At 38.9% G+C, this 26,878-nt stretch overlaps 1 protein-coding gene across 2 annotated transcripts in view; it reads left to right on the top strand.

Moving 5' to 3' along the window:
- LOC126278623 (uncharacterized) overlaps window positions 1–26,878 on the top strand; it is a 195,412-nt gene that overhangs the window by 29,667 nt on the left and 138,867 nt on the right. For both annotated transcript variants that reach the window (XM_049978862.1, XM_049978863.1), the window contains exon 2: window positions 24,980–25,041. In XM_049978862.1, coding sequence (XP_049834819.1) covers window positions 24,980–25,041 — 62 coding nt within the window. The remainder of the gene's footprint in view (window positions 1–24,979; window positions 25,042–26,878) is intronic.

The raw sequence follows: 26,878 nt of genomic DNA, 5'->3' as shown, positions 1-26,878 counted from the left end.
TTTGTGGTTGCAATACAATAAAACATTGATTACAGTGAACCAGCCCAAGTAACAGAATTTATTTCAAACTGTTATTGTTAACTGAAGATTGGTTCATTCTGAAGAAAGAGCTCTTTGCAGGGAGCAAAGCGTTTGCTGTTTAGTGCTTTTCAAGTTCTGAATGGCCACAATTTAGGGAAAGTGGAACCTCTAGAACACAAACACCAAATAGCTTAACAGTGTCGTGTATCTAGATCATTTGTCTCTCTTAATCTGTTTTGCAGCAAAACCCTCACAAAACTTTACACAGATTTGTACTATGTGCCTGTGTTCTTAATCTTATCATGATACTGCTTGTGAGATGTGTCCCATATTTGTACTATGTGCCTGTGTTCTTAATCTTATCATGATACTGCTTGTGAGATGTGTCCCATATTTCAACGTCTTTTTTCACCCATTCAATGAGAAATTCAGTGTTGAAACCAGCTGCTTCCATGGCAAGCTGATGACAGCTTTTCCCAGAGGTGTGACCACATGTGCACTGCCCTATTCTTTGGCAATGGGTGCTGCTTCACAGCAATCAGCAAGATTAGTGTAATTCAGCAATGGTCAGTGAATACGATTCTCTCACTGTGTCCTCACACTGAGTTTGCATCTTCGTTGCCTTAGTGTGCATGACTCCACTGTTTCACATGCCCTGCTGAAATGTGTAAGAAAATAATGCTGCAATCACATGATAATAAACCATACCTGTGGATTGAGCCTTAAAGGTGACACACTTTGCTGGTGCCACCCAGCTGACAAAGTAACTGCTGCCTTATTTATTTTTTGACTTTAATTTAAGTAAGTTGTAATCTATTTTTAATGGTATGGTAACTTACTTTTTAGGATGGTACAAATCCAAAGTGCAATAGGACTCTTGTTTTTATTCTTCCTCTGGTGGGCTTACCAGGTCCAAAAACAGAAAAGCCGGACTCAGTGTTATGCTTATATTTAACCAGACATTTTGCCCTAAAACTTGGACTACATCTACATCTACATCACTACTCTGCAATTCACATTTAAGTGCTTGGCAGAGGGTTCATCGAACCACAATCATACTATCTCTCTACTATTCCACTCCCGAACAGCGAGTGGGAAAAACGAACACCTAAACCTTTCTGTTCGAGCTCTGATTTCTCTTATTTTATTTTGATGATCATTCCTACCTATGTAGGTTGGGCTCAACAAAATATTTTCGCATTCGGAAGAGAAAGTTGGTGACTGAAATTTCGTAAAAAGGTCTCGCCGCGACGAAAAACGTCTATGCTGTAATGACTTCCATCCCAACTCGTGTATCATATCTGCCACACTCTCTCCCCTATAACGTGATAATACAAAACGAGCTGCCCTTTTTTGCACCCTTTCGATGTCCTCCGTCAATCCCACCTGGTAAGGATCCCACACCGCGCAGCAATATTCTAACAGAGGACGAACGAGTGTAGTGTAAGCTGTCTCTTTAGTGGACTTGTTGCATCTTCTAAGTGTCCTGCCAATGAAACGCAACCTTTGGCTCGCCTTCCCGACAATATTATCTATGTGGTCCTTTCAACTGAAGTTGTTTGTAATTTTAACACCCAGGTACTTAGTTGAATTGACAGCCTTGAGAATTGTGCTATTTAACGAGTAATCGAATTCCAACGGATTTCTTTTGGAACTCATGTTGATCATCTCACATTTTTCGTTATTTATCGTCAACTGCCACCTGACACACCATACAGCAATCTTTTCTAAATCGCTTTGCAGCTGATACTGGTCTTCGGATGACCTTACTAGATGGTAAATTACAGCATCATCTGCGAACAGTCTAAGAGAACTGCTCAGATTGTCACCCAGGTCATTTATATAGATCAGGAACAGTAGAGGTCCCAGGACGCTTCCCTGGGGAACACCTGATATCACTTCAGTTTTACTCGATGATTTGCCGTCTATTACTACGAACTGCGACCTTCCTGACAGGAAATCACGAATCCAATCGCACAACTGAGACGATACCCCATAGCTCCACAGCTTGATTAGAAGTCGCTTGTGAGGAACGGTGTCAAAAGCTTTCCGGAAATCTAGAAATACGGAATCAACTTGAGATCCCCTGTCGATAGCGGCCATAACTTAAATAGGCAGTTGGGTATTTTTTCGAATTTATTAATAACTAATTACGGTCATATTGTTGCAAGACCAGCCGTAAACATGGCTAACCTAAGAAACAATCAGGAAACAGCATTAAAATGTGGCAATTATGATAGCATGTAAGTGCTCAATCCTCTTCCTGAGATAATCTTATGTCAAAATAAACTAAACAAGCAAACAGATATCTATTTTTCTGAGGTGGGAAGCAAAAAGATAATCATTAAAATTTATCATTTCATAAGACTTGCAGTGTGTTAAATTTAAGAAGAGGTGAGGATATATGTGGATGTATATTATTATCTGTTTGTGTGTCTGATTCTTCCTCACTACAATTTGATGTCACTGCATTAAAGATAATTTCATCAATAGCAATTTTGATGACACCATATGTTGCCCAGTATTCTTCTTCTATCTCTTTAACTTTCCTTGGCCATAACTGGTTGGACGGAAGTACCCAAAAGATTCAGCATATGGCAGACAAGTTGCACTCTGTAGCATGCCTTTTTTATTTTCACCTGTGCTAATTCTGTTGCATACAAATCGCAACCTGGTGGCCTTTGATTTCAGTCAACAAGTCCACTTTTTGACTGGCTTATATGTACTTCATTTACAGTTCATCCTTCTTCATACTGTCATTGCAGGGGATATTTCTGTGTTGCAGCCACTCTAGCACATTCACACTTTGATGCAAAACTTCATAGGAGTTCTTTCAGTCTGCTGGTTATGATAAGATGCTTTATCCATAACAGTAACTGAATTAGTTGAGGTATTGGGCTGTAAATTCTCTTAAAAGCACTTTTAAAAGTTCACCAAATTTGTCTGCTCATGATAATCACCCTGTGTTGATTTTTCCCAGAACATTAAGCTGCACTTCCCTGACAAACCCATTGTTGGATCTGACATTTGCAACTTTATCAGTCTCCTTGATGCACTCCCCCATCCTGTGGCACCCACGACACACTCTTCACGTAACTCACCTGCCCTCTGGCAGGATTTACTACATGTTAGGTTGTTGTCTATTCATGACTCGTTAAGATAAAATATTTCTCTGTCATCAGCATCTCTAATATTCTTCATCTGCCAGTAAACGAGATTGCCATGTTACAATGTCTGGACACTATAACACCACATTCCACTTGTTTACAACCCTATTTCATATAAAGTCCATAGGGATAAGTACTTTTCTCAAAGAGAGGATATTCCAATTCCAGCAGGACTGGAAGAAGTATTGAAAGACATGTCACTGTATTCCTAACCAATTTGATTGTACTGTAATATGAGAGTATTATGAAATAATACAATAACCAGAGTTGTTTCCATATGAAGCAATATGGCAATACTGAAAGGTAACAGTATAAAGCAAAAGGTAAAAGTATGAATTAATTTGGATGAAACAGAGGGCTTCTTCAAAATGATCTTGAACAAAATATCTGAAATGGAAACTTATCTTTTCTTGTTAGACATTTTCAGTGATTTGCATAGATGATTCTTGGAAAACCGTTTGAACTTTACAATGCTATGCATGTTTTGTCTTGTGTATTTAGCAGGTGTCATGTAAGATTTGTAGATGGGGTGGAGCAATTTTTTCCACTCCCTTTCCATTTTTTCAGCATTCAGTCACGTGCAAGGTAATTTTGCAACCCATCTTCCCTCATGCTTCTAACCTCCATTCCCATCTTTCCACCTTGATACACCCTAGAACACAGTTTATCTCTGTTCCACCTATATGTTGTACAAACATTTAATATTCATTCTTAACACACTTCGTTGATCAACAAACATCAGTTTTGTACCATTAAAACAGTATTTTTAATAAACTGCGAATTTTGCATCCTGTGCTGTGTGAAAACTAGTCCTAAAGAAAAAAAAAAAATGAGTAGGTCCTTTTCTGTAGGAAACTTAATGTAATTTGTCTTTGAGATATTCAAGAAAAGCCTAAAGAAGTGACTTACATGTGCCCCCATACCTTCTCATTCAAGGCCCATAAATCAGGATTTTTATCATATTATTCATTACATTCCCCCCTACCACTGTACAAAACTTTTTCCCCAAATTTTCTTTCATTGACTGGACATACTGATACGGCATGCTACAAGAGTTGTTTCACAGAGGGTCTCACACACAAGCAGTGGTTAACAGCAATTAGTCACCTTGTCATGTGAACATTGTGGAGATCAGATGTGTGTAGATAGATTGCAGCTATTTATTGCTGATCCCTTGGAATCCATACATGACTTGATGAATTTCCTGTGATGTGTAGCAGTTGGGCAGTGACTGCTATATGTAGCTATTAAGTGTAGTTGTATTTTAAGAAGTACTGGTATGGTAATATAAACATAAGAAAACACTGACACCCTTCGATTTTGCAGTGATTAGCATTCGGCTATAGTACACACAGGTATTGTATTGTTAAGGGCCCTACACTCACACCAATTTATTGTCCAACCAACCCACCGACCAATTTCATGGCAGCCTATACACATCCAAACCAACTGCACTCAATAATTGCAAATTGCAGTCTCACCCTGTTGCTGTCGCTGGTTGGGAATTGTTTATAGCAAGTTCATTGGGGTTATGTTCAATGAGATGTTGCTTTTTTAACACAGAAACCAAAACTGTGATATGTCTTAGCTGTTTTAGAGGTAAAAAGGCCAGGAAAATCTGAGAGGAAACTGTGGCTAAATAAATGGCTAATGCAGATAAAGGTATTCATCCACACAATCTTAAGGAGCTGCAAGCCATGGATTTTCATAACTATTTAAGAATGGATGAAATATGCTTTTCAGAGTTGCTGAACACCACCAAACTGTTCTTAATGAAAAGGAATACAATCATGAAACAGGCTGTTAACTTTGAAGAGGGACTGTTAGCTACATTATGGTTAATAGCCACTAGAAAAAGTTATGAGCAAATTCAGTGCTTTTGTATCTCCATAATTATTATTGAAAATGATTCCTGAAACCTCCAACACAATTTGTAGTTACCTGAGGAAATACAGTAGAAGTCCAATGTAACAGAATTTTTGAGGGACATGCATTATTCCCACATTACAGCATACCCAGGGTAGATTGAAAATGAGCCATGTAATGACAGATTACACATGGAAAGTTAGGAAGAACACACAATGCAGTATTATACATACTGTACTATTCTGTATTTAAAATAGAAGGAAACATTCCACATGGGAAAAATATATTATCTTTGTTTTTAATGTACTATACTGTATTTAAATTTAAAGAACATTAGAAGTAAAAATTTCAGAAACTTACCAAATAGGGTGCAGCAATGAGATGAACTTCACTCAAGTATCGACCAAACAATAACACAAGTTTCAATACACTGTCAAATACAGTATGATAATATAGAAGATTAGTTGGGTAGATCACATAACTAATGAGGAAATATTGAATCGGATTGGGGAGAAGAGAAGTTTGTGGCACAACCAAAAAAAGGGATTGGTTGGTAGGACATGTTCTGAGGCATCAAGGGATCACCAATTTAGTATTGGAGGGCAGTGTGGAGGGTAAAAATCGTAGAGGGAGACCAAGAGATGACTACACTAAGCAGATTCATAAGGATGTAGGTTGCAGTAGGTACTGGGATATGAAGAAGCTTGCACAGGATAGAGTAGCATGGAGAGCTGCATCAAACCAGTTTCTGGACTGAAGACCACAACAACAACAATATAGAATACTGCTTGCAGACTACAGTGTGCCATTATTCTACTGCTTTAAAGAACTCAGTTAGATTTCTTTGGCAGGTCAATTCAAGCAGTTTCCTTAGTGCATATTGTTGTATGCCCATCAGGTGCAACTCAGTTTGGTTTGGTTAACTTTGTTGCTACATCCAAATAATCAATTTATTTATATTAATCCAATATTTCATGTATACTGAGAACATCATCTATACTTTCTCTGTCAGCTTCATCTCCTTTGTCATCTTCACCATTGACTGCTTCACTACTGCCATTTCTAACAGGAGCAGTGATGTCTTGTCATCTGTGATTTCTGCAATCAGTTCCTTGTAGTTGAAAACTGCCCAATGATTTGAGTCTTCAACATCAGTATGGCACTTAGAACATCACATGCAGATTGGATGTCACTGCTGTTGAAATCTGTGTCACTACAGTATTCATCTGTTGCATTTCCTTCAATGGCTCACTTGTTCCAGCAATTCCTAATAGAGGTTAGACTGATGCTTTGCCATGACAAACCTACTGAGTATGAGTCTGCAACACTCCTAAGATTTATAGATTTTAATAACGTTTCCATTTCCTTATCTCAATTTACTGTTGAAGCAGTTCATAATGATAATGAGTCTGAAAAGCTCATATGATGCCCTGATGCAGTGGCCAAATTAATACCATTGTGTTTTTTGACAAAAACAAAGTTTTTATTTTCTATCCTTAGATAGCAACGCATCAGCAGATAGATGAGCTGGACAGTGACTGAGGCTATGTAGAGCTTCTTCTCTCAGCTTCAGTGGCCATAGGTGCTTTCTCTCTGATGGTAACAAATTCTTCTTGAAACCATTTGGTGAAAATGTCTCAGCTTCAATGACAGTAGGTGCTTTCTCACAGAAGGAACAAATTCTTCTTGAAACCATCTGATGAAAATGCCACATGTCGTCAAAGCATTCTTTGAGTTCCAGTGAGTGCATTGTAATGGTGACATGTTTACATGCTTGAAACATCTTGGGCTTTTACTTCTACCTATACAAAGAGGTTTCAGCTTCTGGCTTTCTGTTTTATTTGTGGAAAAATGGATAGATATTCTGTCTTTATTCATTTTCAAACCCATCCTATTTCCTATTTTTTTATTGAGAGTTCTGATTGATTGGAAGCAATAAATGACAAAGTGCTGTTTCATCACAACTGTACACTTGACGATCATTTAAATTTTCATCTACCATTACTTTGTGTAGAGTTCCAGGAAATTGCAAGTATGCTGCCAGAATGAGACTTTTCACTCTGCAGCGGAGTGTGCGCTGATATGACCTGGCAGATTAAAACTGTGTGCCCGACCGAGACTCAAACTCGAGACCTTTGCCTTTTGTGGGCAAGTACTCTACCATCTGAGCTACCGAAGCACGACTCACACCCGGTACTCACAGGTTTACTTCTGCCAGTATCTCATCTCCTACCGTCCAAACTTTAAAGAAGCTCTCCTGCAAACCTTTCAGAACTAGCACTCCTGGAAGAAAGAATACTGCGGAGACATGGCTTAGCCACAGCCTGGGGGATGTAAGTATGCTGCAAGTATGCAGCTTCTTGTTAAGTGGTCATTTGGTGAATAACATGGTGACATAGTCAAATCTTAAAAACCATCCATTAGAAGCTATAAAATCTTTGTGGCCATGCAAATCAAAGTGAATATAACTGGCCTGGAAAATGACACACTTATACTTCTCTTTGTTAGAAACCACTATAAAGGAATTTGTCAAGTTCACTGTCTATTCCTAATTTAGTCCTTTTTCAATCCATTCCCACCTCCATTTCAATTGTGTTTCCAAAAATTTTAACTTTATTCTCTTCTTTCACCCATTTTGTGATTGTTCCTTCAGGTACACCACCAACACATGATAAACTTGCTTTAGTTTCACCATTCTTCACATGATCAATAATTTTTAGTTTATCACTCACAAGACATGCTTTCAATTTCTGTGACATTGTAACAACCACACATAAATCTAGAAAATAATCAATAATTTATGATCCCCATAATGGTCATGCTGTTTTGATTACTGTGAAGCACTGTTGTATAGTTACGTTGTTGACTGCATCACAATGTTAACCATGTGATGTGTGTTCAAGCTTCTGCCCAGCAGCAATTCTGGTATGAGGGAAGCCAAAGGATGAGCTTAATTATGTCCATCTATTTTGGTTATTGCTTAGACAGCTTAGTGGTTACAGCAGTAAATTAGACTGCAGAAAACCACATGCAGACTGTAATAAGACATTTTTTTGAGTTTTTGAAATGTACTGAGAAGGCAAAAATTGTTCATAAAAGATATTTTGTTTTGAATATCAAATTAATGTAAAACAAATAAAAAGATGAAGCAAGTGATATTCACATAAACTCTATTATTATGAAGTCGTAGGATATGTAATTGTCATAAATAATAGCAGTGAAAGAAACTGAAGATGCCTCATCAGTGGAAAATCAGAACACTCCCATAGGTTACATTCCTCACATCCACTCTTGGCTGTATGTAGTTTAACAGGAGTGGTGGTGGCATTGGAGTGAAAGGCGCACAGGTCAGTGGAAGAAGAGGTTGACAGGATGTGTACAGGGCATGGAAAAGGGATTGGAACTACAGGTCTTTGTATGACAGGGAAAGATATAATTTGTGGCTGAAGAGTGATGCTGGAGAGAGGAGAATTTAGTCCATCTTGCCTAAACATGAAACTTCAGAAATAAGTTTAGGGCAATGACCTGTTATTGAGGCTACATTCCCTTTAAGTGAGAACTGCATGCAGTTGAAATTGCTCTCACTGATCTGATTATGATGACATTAGCTTTTTGACCACACTAATGAGTGCTTGCTGCTCTTTTCTGTCCATAATGCCCTCATTTCTCACTTATCTGTTGCTGGACACTTCAGGTGTAGTGTCCCACTAGCTTTTACACTTTCTATATATCTCCCAAAAACTCTGTAATTCCACCTTTATCAGCCTTACTATCTGCCACATTAACCATTTTGAACAGCATCTATTTTCATGCGCACAGACAGCAAACGATTGTCAGTTGGGAGATTGGCTGTACACTGCTGAACATGGCACAATTTGTTGAGTTAAGTTAAGGGAGGGTCGACTGTTAGATGGTCACATCCATCCAACTGTCCAACAAGAAAAATTGTTCATGAAGTGCCTACAGACATCCAATTTATCAGACAACCAATAAATTGGTCTCTATAAACTGGCATGTGTGCAGGGCGCCATTAGACTGACACTGTTGGCAGTGACCTGACACACTGACACAAAATACCCATGGCCCAAAGTTGACACTTGTCGTTGGCAGCTGAATTATACCAGCAAGAAATGCCATTGGTAATAACATGTGAAGTATCTGTCTCTTCAAAATTTTTGTGTACACAAGGAAATTAAACAGCCAAATATTTGTGTTATGGAAGAATATGAAATTAAACTATCCTCTTAGGTTCCAACTTAATCACATACTCATAAATGGCTACATATTCGGAAATGAAAAACTGTATATTTATTTCATCCTTTGCTTTCTAATCAGACAGAAATATAAATAACTTTGAATATTGCAGAACATAATTGTATTTCATTCATAAGAATGTCCCAGAATGTGTTAAGAATACTAAGATGGAAAAAAAGAAAAAAAAATGGCATATAGCAGGACTTGAACATACTCCCTTCAAATCTGTAAGACACGTCCTTATCCACTGCACTACACCAAAGACATGAAATTTTCATCTTTTGTGTTGACTATCACAGTACCTCTTGTAGCTTGTATTGTTGATGCATCATCAATTGATATTTTATTACAAGGGGTACTAGTTTGTGAGAAACCTTCAACACACCAATGCATTGTACTAGCATACAGAAAGTCTTAATAGAAAACAGCTAAATATGCCAAAATCAATATGACATTTTCCATATCAAGCCAAAGAGTGCTGGTATGACATAGCAGTCTCTGGCCTTAAACAGAAGTGATATAATTCTACCATTAACAAAAACGGAATGTGGTAACATCTGGATTCAGCAGAACTGGAGTTAGAAAGTTCTGCATATTGTGAACAATGAACCCAGTCATAGCTGTGAGTGGACAGTTTATTAGATTACCATCATGAATTGCTGATTATTACATTGGTTGAGAATGAGCAGCATCATTGCAGTTTGACAATACAAGACTGATAACTAAGTTTACCAATGCTGATTTATTCTGTCATGCTAGGTAGTGTGATTGCAAACATGTAGCGCATTAAAAGGCTTCCAAAGAATGTGATGTAATGAGCACGTTGGCCAGTATTGGTCACAACAGTGAATTTGAGTTTTAATAATCAGAAAGATGAGCCTACCAAATATTATGAGAGAATGTATGGGATTTTGGTAGCAGAGAGTGACTGATAGGAATTGCTTGCATTAACATGCAGAGGAATTGTTGCCCAAATTTAGAAAAATAGTTGACCAAGCACAGGATAGCAGAGTACTTATTGACCTAATGGGAATACTGCAGCAATTATAGCTATAGGTAGATGCCAAATGAAATGTGTTTGACTGTCAGAAGCATTAATTGTGGAATCTTCAGTGAGTACCATCGCAGTTTCTTATCAAAAGATCTCTCATAAAACACAAAGAAATATGTAAACACAGTCTGTGGCACAAACATTAGCATCAAGACATGCATGTATAACACAGGAACTGAAACTACCTTAACAGAGCAAAATCAGAAATGCTGATCTGTTTTTGAATGTTCCTTTACAAAGGAAGATACAGAGGTACTGGCTGTGTTTAATTCTCTCACCACAGCAGAGATGAATGATATAGGAAGCTCGTTCAGAAAGTAAGGGCACTTGATGTTTATAGTTTTTTATAACAACAGAAGTGGAAAAAAAGTTACAGGGTTTTGTTAATACAGTTATTGACTATTTTTCTTCGAATTGCCTTGCCCTCCAATTCAGTGCATGTGATGGGCCAAGGCACAAGCTTCTTTATGCCCTCCTCAAAGAACTCTGCCACCAGCTCCTTCCCCAACTTTCTGTACCTGCTCATCAGTTGAAAATTTCATTCCACATGGATGTGCTTTCAGAGATGTGAAAAGATGATAATCTGACAGTGCCAAGTCAGGGGAATATGGGAAGTGGAAGGGGAGGGGGTGTTTAAAAAAAAATCCAAAGCAAATGGTCCCAAGAGCACCTTGGTGGCTAAGGCTGTGTGAGCTGTGTGAGGAGGGGTGTTGTCATGCAACGGGCACTCTCCTCTTGCTAGTGTCTCCCTCCTTTTGTTTTGAATGCTCCTTTTGAACTTTTTTTTAGGGTTTTTCAATTTGTTTGTGCTTTGATTGCCTCCCTCTGAGGCAGAAATTTGACCAGAGTGATGCTTTTTAAGTCCCAAAACACTGAAGCCATGATTTTTTTGCCCAAAATTGTGGTTTTGAATTTTTTGGTGTAACACCACTTTGATGACTGTCTTTCTGTCGCAGTCATCTGTTGAGCCACCCACATTTCATCTCCAGTCAAAATAGAGCTCAGAAAATCCCCACCTTTTAACTCAAGTCACTCTAGTGTGTCATTGACTAGATTTTTTTTTTGTGCCGCTCTGTCAGCTTTTTGGGACCTATCTTGCACACAGTTTCCGGTATCCCAGTGTTTCTGTGAGTGTCTCATATGACAGTTCTGGAGAGCTGTGGAAATATTGCAGAAACGTCATCCACTGTCAGTTGGCAGTCATCATGAACAGTGTTTTTAATTTTTTGCACCAAGTCATCAGTTAGAATGTAAGGTCGTCCAGTTCTCTGTCATCATGAACATTTGTTCTGCCTCCGCCAAACTCCTTACAACACTTAAACATACTCATTCTGTCCATAACAACCTTTGCTGTAAACCATTTTGATTTGTGAACAAATTTTGGTTGGTGTTATTCCTTCCATGAATAGGAAGCAGATCACAGCATATGGCTTGCAGTTGACAGGATTTCTTACTGACACAACTGGACAGTACAACATGAGTTTACATGCTACTGTGGCTCTGCAGTGCTTGCTCTGGTCAGGGCAACCCCTCTACTACTTGCCAACCATCAAAAAACAAAAAAAGTCACAGTACACTTACTTTCTGAACAAGCCATGTAGACGTGTCAGTTGTGTTGAGAAGTAGCTGAAATCTCTCAAATTGAACAAAGTTCCATGGTTTGATGAAGTCTCTATCAGATTCTATACAAAACTTGCAAATACTTCTAACTACTTCTAACTATAATACATTGTAGATTGATTGGGGGGAGGGGGCAGGGGCTACATTAGTATAGAATTGTGTACTTCACAAAATACAAAACACTATATTGTATGACTAAAGTATCAATAAGTCACCATTGGAATCAATCAGCTCCATATATCTGGCTGTAACAATTTGTGGAGATATAGAATGAAGTGACCACGTAGGTTCAGTCATAGGTAAAGCAGCAGTGGTAGTCTGGTTCATTGGTAGAATACAGGGAAAATGCAGTCACAGTAGAAAAGCGATGGTTTACTAAACAACCATGCAAGCCATTATAAGACATTGCTCAAGTGAGTGGGATGAATAGAGATAGGCTTATTAAGGGATATTGTACATATACAAAGAAGGGCAACATGGTTAAATTGTGATAGATTTGTTTGATCCACAAGAGATTGTCATGAAAATTCTGAAAAACCTGTATTCACAGAAACTTAGACTTTTAGGAATCACTATTAAGTGAAGAATCTAGGAATATGCTCAACCTTCTACACTTCACTATTGCAAGGTCCATGGAGACAAGATCAGAGTAATTGACTTAAGAACAGAGGAATTTGAGCAATCATTCTTCCTATATCCCATATGTAAATGGAGTGGAAAGGTCAGGATCTACTACGTGGTTCTTTGTATGGTGGTCTGAGGGTTCCTTGCCTTAGGGTCATATTGTCACACCCTCAGGGCCACTATGACATTCATATGGAGTTACTTCCAATTAGGCATTGGTATATTCCAGCACATGGTTTTCCAAACTGTTTACAGACAGAATGAGATTTACACTATGCAGCGGAGTGTGCGCTGATATGAATCTTCCTGGCAGATTAAAACTGTGTGCCGGACCGAGACTCGAACTCAGGACCTTTGCTTTTAGTGGGCAAGTGCTCTACCAACTGAGCTACCCAAGCACGACTCACACCCCATCCTCAGGCCTTTACTTGCGCCAGTACCTCGCCTCCTACCTTCCAAACTTTACAGAAGCTCTCCTGCGAACCTTGCAGAACTAGCACTCCTGAAAGAAAGTATATTGCAGAGACATGGCTTAGCCACAGCCTGGGGGATGTTTCCAGAATGAGATTTTCACTCTGCAGCGGAGTGTGCCCTGATATGAAACTTCCTGGCAGATTAAAACTGTGTGCCGGACCGAGACTCGAACTCGGGACCTTTGCCTTTCGCAGGCAAGTGCTCTACCAACTGAGCTACTCAAGCACGACTCACACCCCGTCCTCACAGCTTTACTTCTGCCAGTATTTCACCTCCTACCTTCCAAACTTTACAGAAGCTCTCTTGCGAACCTTGCAGAACTAGCACTCCTGAAAGAAAGTATATTGCAGAGACATGGCTTAGCCACAGCCTGGGGGATGTTTCCAGAATGAGATTTTCACTATGCAGCGAGTGTGCGCTGATATGAAACTTTCTGGCAGATTAAAACTGTGTGCTGGACCGAGACTCGAACTCGGGACCTTTGCCTTTCGCAGGCAAGTGCTCTACAAACTGAGCTACCCAAGCACGGCTCACGCCCCTGTCCTTTGTGACAGATATTTGCATTTAATGTGCTTTGTAGTGTCCAGCATGAGAATGTTGGTGGCAGGACTGTCAGCAGTAACTGGGCAGTGGCACATGACATCAGCATGTGGGTCTGGCAGGATGTGCAGTGGGCATACCCTTGCACCACTGGCTAGTGCCAACAGTGGCAGGCAGCATTGGCTCCGAGCTGTCCATAGTAACGTGTTGTTGGCTTCAAGGCTTTGAGTCTCATGAAATGGTGTTGCCTCAAAAAACACTGAAAATAAAGGGGAATGAAATAAAGCATTCACAAGGCACAATTAATACATGATAATGAAATAAAGCATTCATGAATTGTCACTGTTCAAACTACACTGGTCGTAGGAGCAGGTGTGGGACTCAGTTTGGTTCTGACACTTCATCATTGTGGAGGCACAGAGAGTATGTGAAGTGTCTATAGTCACATGAGTATGTTGTCATCATGACTTGATCTCGGCTCCCAGAACTGCGAAGGGCAGGTCTGGTGATGGGGGGAAGCATCATTCATTGACATGTCTTCCACTGGTTAAGAAAGTGAATGGCTGCAGGACCAGTCAAGGCATAAGCCAGCTTGATTTGGTCAATTGACACCTTGACTGTCTTGCCATTGTACTTGATGTCAAGCATTTTCTCACTGCAGGTGATGACACAATGTGGCTCTGGAGAATACTTCGCTATTGCCTGGCCACATTGGTATGTGAGGTTGGAGATGTACCATATGGGTACACAGACATTCTGCCAGTGGAGGGTCCAAGGCATCAAAGGGTGGTGGTACCTCCTCCATAAAATCACCAGGGATGACAAGAGATTATCTGTAGATGAGGTTCGCAGGTGAAGTGCCGATTGCTTCTTTCAGTGTTACTCACAGACCAAGCAGTACCACAGGGAGTGTTTCCATCCAGGCAACATCGTGGCAAGTTAGGGAGGCTTTCAGTGTTTGATGGACCCACTGAAAGACACCATGTTGTAGTTGGTAGTTCTGTGTAACTGCATACCACATATATATGAATTTGTAGTATGCTGCAGGTGAAAAATAGGTCTGCAGCTTGTCTTGTAATTGAAGGAATTGGTTGTAGCATCATCATAAGTTGCATTGAGAAGTATATATTTTTTATTTCTTGATGGTGAATTGTTTCAGACACCTGTGTCCATTTTCAAACCATCTATCCTGTAAGTGTGACATCTACAGGCTATAGTCTATGTACAGAAACTATCCTTGCAGTAATCAGAACAGTGTATGGCCGACATAACAACAGCAAATTTGTAGGCCAGTTTCTGTACATGGACTGTCACTTTTATATGTAACACTTATAGTGCAGATGGTTTGAAAATGGGCACAGGTGTCCGAGACTAGTCACCATCAAGAAATAAAAAATAGATACTTCTCAATGTAAGTTATGATGAAGCTAAAACCATTTATTTCAATTGCATGCCGGCCATTGTGACATGAATGGGGCAGCCAAAGCATGCCACCCAGATGTCGACAAAAGCAGTGGTGATGATATCAGCGATGATGTCCACTAAGGGTGTTGCCTCTGGCGAGCGTGTGAAGCAGTCCGTCCACTATTGTCAGCAAGTGGTGCTTGACATGGGATGGAGGGGGGGAGTGGGCCCATGATGTCCACATGGACATGAGCAAAGCAGTGTGTTGCATTGAAAGCACCAAGAGGTGCATGGGCGTGCTTTCTGACTTTGGGTTGCTGGAATGCAGTGCGGGCAAATGCCTATTGATGGCAGTCTTCCCGTATCCTGGCCAGATGAAACTTCGAGACATGAACAACACAGTGGTATTAATGCTGGGTTTGACAGTATGTGGATGTGGTCAAAAGCACAGTGCTGAAATTTCTCTGGGAGAGATGGAGTGTGCCTGTAGAAAAATCATACCAAATCTTGCAGGTAGAACCAGGAATGGGCACTAGCTCAAGTTGTAGGCCACTGGAGGTGTCATGACAGAGGCTGTCCAGTTGTTTGTCACTCTCCTGTTCTTGGACAACATCTTCAAAGTTCACAGGAGGAGAGATAACACCTCAGGTGTGGGATAGGCTGTTAGCAAGGATAGTATCAGTTCTGTAAATATGGTAGATGTCCATGTAAAACTGTGATACCTACTCTGCTAATTGGCGCAAAGAACACTTGGTATTTTTGTTCTTAAAGATTTGTATAATGGGCTTATGGTTGGTGAAAATCACTAAGAGATGGCACTGTACAGATGGGCGAAAGTATTTCATTACCTCGAATACCGCAAGTAACTCATGGGTGGGTATGATGACAAATTAAATGCTTTCCTTAACACATTCCTCATGCTCTTTGAGAGCTGCTTTACATTAGAATGTTCTCAATGGGTTACTAGCAGTAAAAGGCAGCCTGGGTGGCTGACAAATGGGGTTAGGATATCATGTAGAACAAAGCGGGAATTATAGCAAAATATTAGAAGTAGTCACAATTAAGTTACAGTAGCCCATTACAAACAAGGTGCTTGAAAATGTTATTAGGAAGACAAAGAGTATGTGGTATGCAAATACAGTAGCTAATTCATAGGATAAAATTAAAACCATATGGTTAGTTGTGAAGGAAGTGTCTGGTCAGCAGCACAAAGTCAATGATATAAATTCAGCTCACAGTAGAAATATTTCTGTTACTGATAAATCAGATATATGTACAGTATTTAACAATAATTTTCTGAGAATGGCTGGCGAATTAAATAAAAATTTAGTTTCTGCAGCGAATCATGTAACTCCCTTGGCAAATGACTTCCTGAGATTGATGTCTGAAATACCCCTCTGCGACACATACAAGGGGGAGATAGAGTCATAATTAAATCACTGAAGGCTAAGGACTTTCATGGATATGATGGAGTGCCTAAAAGTGCTGTGGTGCACCAGTTAGTCCTGTATTAAGCCATATTTGTAATTTTTCCTTTAGGAATTGTCAGTTTTTTGAATGATTAAAGTATTCAGTAGTAAAGCTGCTTTATAAAAAGGGGAAAGGTATAATATAGACAACCTTAGTTTGCTAAAGTTATTGAAAATGCTGTGTATGTGATCATTTTATACCACACAATTTGCTATCAAATGTACAATTCAGCTTTAGAAGTTGTTTTAACAATTGGAAATGCTATATTTTCTTTTCTCTTTAAGTTACTGGATGGGTTTAACAAAAGGTTTTGAATGTTAGCCAAATTTTTTGATTTAACTAACGCATTTGATTGTGTTGATCACAAAATATTGCTCCAGAAGTTGCACCATTACAGAATACAAGGAGTAGCTCACAATTGGTTTAGCAATAGACAGCAAAAGGTCATTATTCACAGTGTTGAGAACAGTTGTGATGTGGGGTCTGAGTGGAGTATGGTCAAATTGGGGGGGGGGGGGGGGATGCCCCAGGGATCAGAGTTGGGGTCACTTCTGCTCCTTATTTATATATTTGATATGCCCTCTAGTATTATGGGTAACTCTAAAGTATTTCTGTTTGCTGACGACACTGGCTTGGTAGTAAAGGTAGTTGTGTGCAATGTTGGCTTGTTTTCACATATTGCAGTTCTTGGCATAAGTTCATGGCTTGTGGAAAATAAACTAACTAATGCTAACTCACAGTAAGACTCAGTTTTTACAGTTTCTGACACACAATTCAACAAAACCTGATGTTTTAATTTCACAGAATGGGCATTTGATTAGTGAAACTGAACAGTTCAAATTTCTAGGTGTTCAGATAGGTAGTAAGCTGTCATGGAAAGCCCACATTCAGGATCTTGTTCAAAGACTTAATGCTGTCATTTTTACTATTCAAATGGTATCTGAAGTATGTGATCATTTGACATGAAAATTAGTCCGCTTTGCTTATTTTCATTCTCTTATGTCATATGGTCTTATTCAGGGTGAGTCACTAACTGTTGCCACCTAGAATAACTCCGAAAATATGATGGTAGCTGAAATGTTTGTTGGGAAAATCTTGCATGGGACAAGGCCATAATATTATGTCAGTTTTTTTATGCTAGGTGGGGTCGCATAAGAGATATGAAGGTCAGCTTTTATTTCTCTAAATGGGATGCTACAGTTTGGTACTTATTATCTGACAGTGGCTATTGGGACGAATCCAATGATGTGTAACAGTAAGGTCTTTGAAGGTCAACAAAGGTGGCATGAACGTCCATTTACAGAAGGTGTTCGAAGTGATGACCATTGGTATCAATGCAGTGCTGCAATCTTCTTATCATGGATTGAGTAGTATTCCTAATCACATCAGCACTTATCGAAGGACATGCTTTGACAGTTCTCTCTCGTAAATCATGCAAATAGCAAATATTTGCTGAAAATGGCATTTTCATCTAATGTCCATTGACATGTAAACACCATTCGACAGTTTTGCAATACAACACTAATAGGAACAGTAAGACTAGTACCATTGAATCAAGCAAATGTGAATGATGTATTCCTTCAAAGAAGAAGTCGATATGCTTATGATTTATGGAGAATGCCAATGAAATTCAGTGAGAGCTAGAGACTTATATGCTGAAAGATATCCTTAATGTACCTACCCTACATGATGTACATTTAAATGTATGTATCATAAATTGAGAACTACTAGATCTTTAATGCATTGGAAAAATATCTGACAAATGAAAATTGTCAATGAGCATATGGAAATTGGTGCACCTGCCACTGTGGTTTGAGATCCTTGTGTTAGTTCATGTCAAATCACAAGGGAATCTGGCATGAGCCAGAATAGTATTGTTCGTGTTCTGCATCGCCATAAATATTATTAGCATATCAGTCTCCACCAAGAATTAACTAGTACATATTGTATGTGTCACATTGAATTCTACCTATGGACTCAACTTCAGATTCAGAGGGATGACACATTTATTAATTTGATTTTATTTACTGATGAGGCTACATTCATGAACCATGGAAATGTTAATTTGCATAAAATGCATTGTTGGGCAACTGAAAATCCATGTTGGCTGCGGCAAGTTGCACACCAAAAACTGTGGTCGGTGAATGTATGGTGTGGGGTTCTGGAGGACAGAATTATTATCACTGCTATGCCCTCTAATAGAGCGACTCGTTTAACCTGAGTGGAGTGTTGACTAGAATTCATCTCTTTGATGACAGCAGGATGAGAGTGTCTTCAGTGGTGAAAATCATCCAGAGCAATCATTGCTGTATGACTTTGTTGGAGGGACTTCATCAATTTGAGGGTCGAGTCTTCCACATCTTATGATTGCTTGTGATGATTATAGTTTATTTTTGTGGACATTAGTGGATTTCACACATGTAGATTTATCTTGTAGGTGATGAAGAATATCTTTTTCTGATATCCGTACATCCTTTTTATTAATTTAAAGTTATGTAAGGTGGATTTTGGAAGTATTAGGAGTTAATCTCTTTATTGTGCTACAGTGGGGAGCCTATGTCATTGTTGTGGTCTTCAGTCCTGAGACTGGTTTGATGCAGCTCTCCATGCTACTCTATCCTGTGCAAGCTTCTTCATCTCCCAGTACCTACTGCAACCTACATCCTTCTGAATCTGCTTAGTGTATTCATCTCTTGGTCTCCCTCTACGATTTTTACCCTCCACGCTGCCCACCAATACTAAATTGGTGATTCCTTGATGCCTCAGAACATGTCCTACCAACCGATCCCTTCTTCTAGTCAAGTTGTGCCACAAACTTCTCTTCTCCCCAATCCTATTCAACACTTTCTCAATAGTTATGTGATCTACCCATCTAATTTTCAGCATTCTTCTGTAGCACCACATTTTGAAAGCTTCTATTCTCTTCTTGTCCAAACTATTTATCGTCCATGTTTCACTTCCATACATGGCTACACTCCATACAAATACTTTCAGAAATGACTTCCTGACACTTAGATCTATACTCGATGTTAACAAATTTCTCTTCTTCAGAAACGCTTTCCTTGCCATTGCCAGTCTACATTTTATATCCTCTCTACTTCGACCATCATCATTTATTTTGCTCCCCAAATAGCAAAACTCCTTTACTACTTTCAGTGTCTCATTTCCTAATCTAATTCCCTCAGCATCACCCGAGTTAATTCGACTACATTCCATTATCCTCATTTTGCTTTTGTTGATGTTCATCTTATATCCTCCTTTCAAGACCCTATCAATTCCATTCAACTGCTCTTCCAAGTCCTTTGCTGTCTCTGACAAAGTTTTTATTTCTTCTCCATGGATTTTAATACCTACTCTGAATTTTTCTTTTGTTTCCTTCACTGCTTGCTCAATATACAGATTGAATAACATCGGGAAGAGACTACAGCCCTGTCTCACTCCCTTCCCGACCACTGCTTCCTTTTCATGTCCCTCGACTCTTATAACTGCCATCTGCTTTCTGTACAAATTGTAAATAGCCTTACGCTCCCTGTATTTACCCCTGCCACCTTCAGAATTTGAAAGAGAGTATTCCAGTCAACATTGTCAAAAGCTTTCTCTAAGTCTACAAATGCTAGAAACATAGGTATGCCCTTCCTTAATCTAGCTTCTAAGATAAGTCGTAGTGTCAGTATTGCCTCACGTGTTCCAATATTTCTACGGAAACCAAACTGATTTTCCCCGAGGTCGGCTTCTACTATTTTTTCCATTCTTCTGTAAAGAATTTGCGTTAGTATTTTGCAACTGTGATTTATTAAACTGATAGTTCAGTAATTTTCACATCTGTCAACACCTGCTTTCTTTGGGATTGGAATTATTATATTCTTCTTGAAGTCTGAGGGTATTTCGCCTCTCTTATACATCTTGCTCACCAGATGGTAGAGTTTTGTCAGGACTGGCTCTCCCAAGGCAGTCAGTAGTTCCAATGGAATGTTGTTTACTCCCGGGGCCTTGTTTCGACTCAGTTCTTTCAGTGCTCTGTCAAACTCTTCACGCGGTATCGTATTTCCCATTTCATCTTCATCTACATCCTCTTCCATTTCCGTAATGTTTTCCTCAAGTACATCGCCCTTGTATTGATCCTCTATATACTCCTTCCTCCTTTTGGCTTTCCCTTCTTTGCTTAGAACTGGGTTTCCATCTGAGCTCTTGATGTTCATACAAGTGGTTCTCTTTTCTCCAAAGGTCTCTTTAATTTTCCTGTAGGCAGTATCTATCTTACCCCTAGTGAGATAGCCTCTACATCCTTACATTTGTCCTCTAGCTATCTCTGCTTAGCCATTTTGCACTTCCTGTCGATATCATTTTTGAGACGTTTGTATTCCTTTTTGCCTGCTTCATTTACTGCATTTTTATATTTTCTCCTTTCATCCGTGAAAGTCAATATTTCTCCTGTTACCCATGGATTTCTACTAGCCCTCATCTTTTTACCTACTTGATCCTCTGCTGCCTTCACTACTTCATCCCTCAAAGCTATACACTTAATAAATTTTCAACTTCCAAGATCACAAAATCATTTATTCATATAGATTACATTTTGTTTTGCATTTTAAAACTTTTTGGCAGATGATTTGATGAAAGTATGTGTTCTTGAATCAATTTTTATGCTAATTCTAGAAATAATGTCTCTTTTTGTGTGTCATGTCAAGTTCTTACACAAAATAAGAAGTAATATTTTGACATTTTAACTTCTGAGCCCACGAATATGTTCAAAGACCATTTCACACAAGTTGAGTATTTAATCAAAACACATTAAAAAAAATACATTTAAAAATACTCTACAGGACCCTCCCAAATTTATTTCATGGCTGCCTTGTATAAAAATGTGAAGTCAACAGTGTTCCATTGATTTTTAAACTTTCTTTTCTCTGACTTCCTTGCAGGTCCTTGTATATGCCGAATGTCTCTCTTTAAGAATCCAACAGTAGTTGGCCATCATAGTTGCATTCCAGTTCCATTGGTAACTACTCTTCATCTCCTTAATATCTTAATAAAAATGTCCACCCTGCTCTTCACTATAAAGTCCCAAATTTTCTGGAAAGTAGTTAATATGTGACTGTGGAAATTGGACTTTCACATTCATGTTACAACTCATCTTCTTGAAATTTTGCAAACATTTTTTTAACAACAGTCTTGTAATTAGAATCTTTGTTATTCTCTAGAAACTTCTCTGTAACAGATCATAAGGTGCTCGATCATCATTTTCTCTCTTCTACATTGTTTTATCAAAATCTCCATCTTTCATCAGTTTCTGTATTTGAGGACCAACAAAAATTCCAGTTTTTAATTTGTCTTGTTTGATGAGGGGAAATTTCTTGGAAAGGTGCTTAAAACGGGGTCTGTCCTGTGGCAGAGCCTTTACAAATTGCTTCATCAAGCCATTTTTATGTGTAGTGCTGGAATCAAGAATTTTTTTTGTTTTACAAGCAGTTTGTGCAGAATATTTTTAGTTTCAGGCAAAAAAATTTTTCTCTCTGGTCAAACTTTTTTGCTCCAGTTCCTTTGCCTTGCCCGACTGGCTCATTCACAAAGAAAACAAGCATTGTTGTGAAACCAGTTTTTTGTCCTAGTAGTGACTTTGAAGTCACCATAGATAAGCCATTTATGTTCCTCATACTGGATACTTATTAAGAGTATGTTCATGTTCTCATATGTCTCTTTCATTTGAAATAAATGGGACACAAGAATGGATTCGTACACATTCTCATCATGAAGCAATGTTTCTTTCAGTCTGCTCACTGATGAGTCTAGAAAAAGTCTCCACTGAGCAGGATCATGTTCATCACCATAGAAGTGCATTAACTTGTTTATGTTTTTGCAGTAATGCAAGGACTTGTTCTGTGAAAATAAAGGAATTAGTTCTGTCTCTCAGTGTCTGTACCATGAGTATCATGATCCTGGTCCAGAAGAACTTAGTTATTAACTGGGAGCCACGAAGTTCCACAATTTCCTTAGGCAAATTCGAACCTCGTACATGATCATTAAGATCATTGTGAGAGAACAGTTGTGGAGCAAAGTTACATTCAGGCTGGGAGACACCACTGTCATCTTTGTTGATTGTATTGGCTCTATTTTCATAATCATCTTTTGCCATGTTCTCTAAAACAGCTGGAGGGAGAGGAGCAATCAGATCTGCCCCATGTGCAACTGCCTAATGGTTTGATTCAGTGCTTGGATACACAGTTTGATTCTTATTTTTTGAACTACACTGCTGGACATTAACTAACAGAAGTAACAGTCATGAAGGTGATTTTTATGCTCCCTCCACACCACAATAGTGGCAAACTGTCTGTGCTGCTCATCCCTTGTTCTAGCCACCAAGATTCATTTTAAAATAAGCATAGTAAGCTTTTCTCACAAAATCTCTTATACTCATTCCTTACTTAATACACTGTATAATTTCCACAAATGTAACAGAAAACATTTGGGGTTGTTCAAATATACTGTTGACTTTGTAGTAACTACATACAATAGGTGAACTCTATTATTAATACTGTCTTAAATGTAGAAAATAAACACAATATAGCACTTTAATGCAAGCCTTGGAATAAACAACACTTTCAAGTTCACACAATAACAACTAGAGCAACAAGTCTAACAGCCTAAATGTATATAGGGCCACATTGAGAAATTTCCCTCCAGCAATGTGCACAGCAGTATGTTTTTGAAATCAAATTGTGACAAAACAGTATGTGACAGGAAAAACTGAAAACGGATTTGGAATCAGCATAAAAAGTTGAAGTAGACTCTCATATTAGTTTTCAATCTTCTGATACCATTTAGACTGGTGTTACCGGTTTCGGCAGTTCTGCATTGCCATCATTGGATCTGAAAAAGGTGGGACCAAAATTCTAGGATACAGCAATGAATACATGATACATAATAATATCCAAGATTTGCAGTGCATGGAATAACAACATAGCTAAATTTGAATGATTTCACAATCGTTTATTTCAGTACAGTAAGTGGTGCTACACAGTGTATGTCCATGTTGATATTATGAGCTATGCTAGCAGCTAGCATGTCTATTTTAAAATAATAGCTATATACACACACGTTATTGTGCAAAGTACTAGTACTCACACTCATCACTTTACAACTGACTTATTCCAGCGTAAAGTCCTTAGTGATATGTAAATCATCAGATGGCACAGTGGTAGTATGAACCGATATTGTCATCTCACAATAAGGCATGGATCGACTATTCCATATACTTACATATATCTAAATTATTATCATGCCACAGTAATAACACTGGTTCCCATGAGAGTTAAGTGCTGTCTCACTAGGCTGACCATCTGGTCTGCCAAGTGCTGTTGGCAAGTGGGGTGCAGTCAGCCCTTATGAGGCAAACTGAGGAACCACTTGATTGAGAAGTAGCAGTTCCAGTCTTGTAAACTGACATATGACCAGGAGAGTGCTGTGCTGACCACATGCCCCTCAATATCCACATCCATTGACGTCTCAGGGCTGAGGAAGACACAACGGCCGGTTGGTACTGTTCGGTCTTCAAGGAGTGCTCGGGTGGTGTTTAATTTAGCTTAAATTATTATCATAATACACAATCCAAGTCAGTATTCAACAGTTTTAAAAAAAAAATTGTCTGCAAAATTGTGTGCAACGTTCCTAAGACATAATTCATACGCAAACCTTTCTACATTATTACTGTAGAATACGGATTTAGCTTTTGTGTTTTGATAATTATTTAGACATATATAACTACAGGGAGTAGTAGATCCTTGCCTTAATGTAATGTGAGATGATACTGATTCATACTACTTCTGTGCCATCAGATATACTTATGTAACACTAAGAAGTTCACAACACTAAGAAGTTCACACTGAGACCTGTCAGTTGTGAAGTGATGATGAATGTGAATACTAGTAATTGGCGTAATAACATGTGTAACAGCTGTTATTTTAAAACTGAAATGCCGACTTCTAGTATAGCTCACAGTACCAACATGGTCATACATTGTATAGCACCACTATTGTACTGAAGGAGAAGAGTGTGTAATGTGGAAACATAAGTATGTTGTTATTCCATGTGTTGCATGTCTTGGTTATAAATGTGAGTGCTGTTCTGTTAATTGCTATATCCTGAAATTTTTGTCCCGTCTTTTGCCGATCTGAAGATGGCAACAGGGAATTGCTGGAACCAGTAATCTGTATGAATAAATGATTCTTGCCATCTTGGCAGCTGAAAATTTATTCAGTGTTTACAATACTACAGATCATCCCCATGCTGATGATGTCAGAAGTGTATAATGTGAAGCCTGTTCAGCTGTTGCCTTAATTTTACTTATATTAATTAAGTTTGGACATTTCTTGTCGTATTTTGTGTGCTAAGATATGAAAAATGTCTAATATTTTCTCTAGCTGATATTTATGACCTATAGCACTGATAAAGATATGTGATTTATTGTAAGACCAATATCTTTTATTTTCAGGTGAGGAAGACTTCCAGGAGAGCTGCAAAATGCTCTCAACCTAAGACAGCAGATATTGAAAGGTATGAGTGTGTTACAGTTCTTCTTTTAAGATGAAGTTTCACATAATATGGTAATAGAAAATACTAGATAGAATGATAACACTTATATCATGAAAGACAATTTCGTAATATATAGAAGAATATGTAAAATAAGAGAAAGACAATCATTTACTTATAGAGGGTTGGTCCATGGTCCACAGAAACACGTAATAGAAAACAGTTAAACAGTTAACTTTTTTCTATTATATGTATCTATGTGCCACACACCTGTCCGCTGTAGGTAAAATGCTGCCTTTTCTTTATTTTACTTATTCTTCTATCCAGGAATTTTTGCTATAAGCACTGTCCAGTCACATTAATATGACCACCTATCAAAAGTGTAAATGACCAACTTTTGCAGTATGGGGCAGGAAGAGAGTTAGTGAGGTTCTGGAAGGTACCAATAGGGATGTGGACCAATGCTGACTCCAGTGTCATCGGCAGCTGTGCTAGTTTTCTTGATTGAGGATGCATGGCACGAACAACCTGATCGACGTGGTCCTCACAGATTCTCAATAGGGCTTAAATTGGGGTGGGGGGGTGGGGGTGGGGTGGGGGGGGCTAGAGGAGTACGGTAAAGTCATCCTAATGCTCTTTGAACCATGGCCATACACTGCGAGCTGTTTGAGATGTTGCATTTCCCTGTTGCTAGACACCACTGTGCCGAGGAAATATAAATTGCATGCAGTGGTGGACACGGTCCCCAAGGGTAGATGCATACTTCTGTTGATCCATTATACCTTTCACAATGACAAGATCATCCAGTGAATGCCACAGACCATAATGCATGCAGGACCTTTGCTTTCAGACCTTTTACACTGTACACACCAATGACAATCTGTCTGATGCAGCATCAAACATTATTTGTTGGACGTCCAGTTATGGTACTGGTGGGCAAATTCCTGTCTTCATTGCCAATGAACAGCTGGCAGCAAGGGTACATGAACCAGACGCTTGCTGCACAGGCCCATATGCAGCAATGTTCACTGAATAGTCTTTGAGGAGACACAGTTGGTAGCCTCTTTGTTTGTCTGAGCAGCCAGCAGTTGCACTTCTATTTGCCCATAACAACTCCACAGCTGTCATTCACCTCTGTAATTTATGGCCCATGGTGCACTAGCGTTGCCTTGGCATGGGTTTTGGACAGCGCCATTTTGCCATGCAGGGTATACTTTAACCACTACAGCACATGAATAGTTTAAAAACTTAGTCATTTTGGAAATGCTTCCACCCTTGGCCTGAAAGTCAGTGATCATGCCCTTTTGGGTGTCAGTTAAATTGCTTCGTTCAGCATTATGACAATGACTGCAATGTTTTCCGCATTCCCAAACATTCTGTGGATACCCTCCACTGCTAGTGCTGCCAGATGCCATCTGTGAGTGGTAATTGTACATTGAGATCAAACATATGTGGTGGTCACATTACTGTGACTGGACTGTATAGAAAGGAATTTAACAGTGAGTATTCCCATAGCCATGATGTTTGCGACTGCCGTTACTCATTTACTTGACTTGTTAGGTTCTTTGTCAGAGTCCTCTATTTACCCCAAACAACCCCCTGCCATCCCAGCACATTAAATGATGCAACTTCACTGGTCTGTTGACATTTGGTCATTGACTTCTTTTATGTTGGTCCACTGCTCAGTGCTTCTCATATTAAGTGAATGTTTGTTACGAAATAATAATAAAAGTAAAAAAAAAAATTTAAAATATTGATTATTGGACTCATTTATGAAAATAAAGTGTTTAAGCATATGTAACAGTAGAAAACTGACATGTTTTGATGTTCTGAAAGGACTATTCTACTAGTGCATAATGTA

The sequence above is a fragment of the Schistocerca gregaria genome, chromosome 6, assembly GCF_023897955.1.
Source record: "Schistocerca gregaria isolate iqSchGreg1 chromosome 6, iqSchGreg1.2, whole genome shotgun sequence".
NCBI classification, from domain to species: Eukaryota; Metazoa; Arthropoda; class Insecta; order Orthoptera; family Acrididae; genus Schistocerca; species Schistocerca gregaria.
The sequence above is the reverse complement of the archived record's forward strand: the minus strand, read 5'-3'. Positions and strand labels throughout refer to the sequence as shown.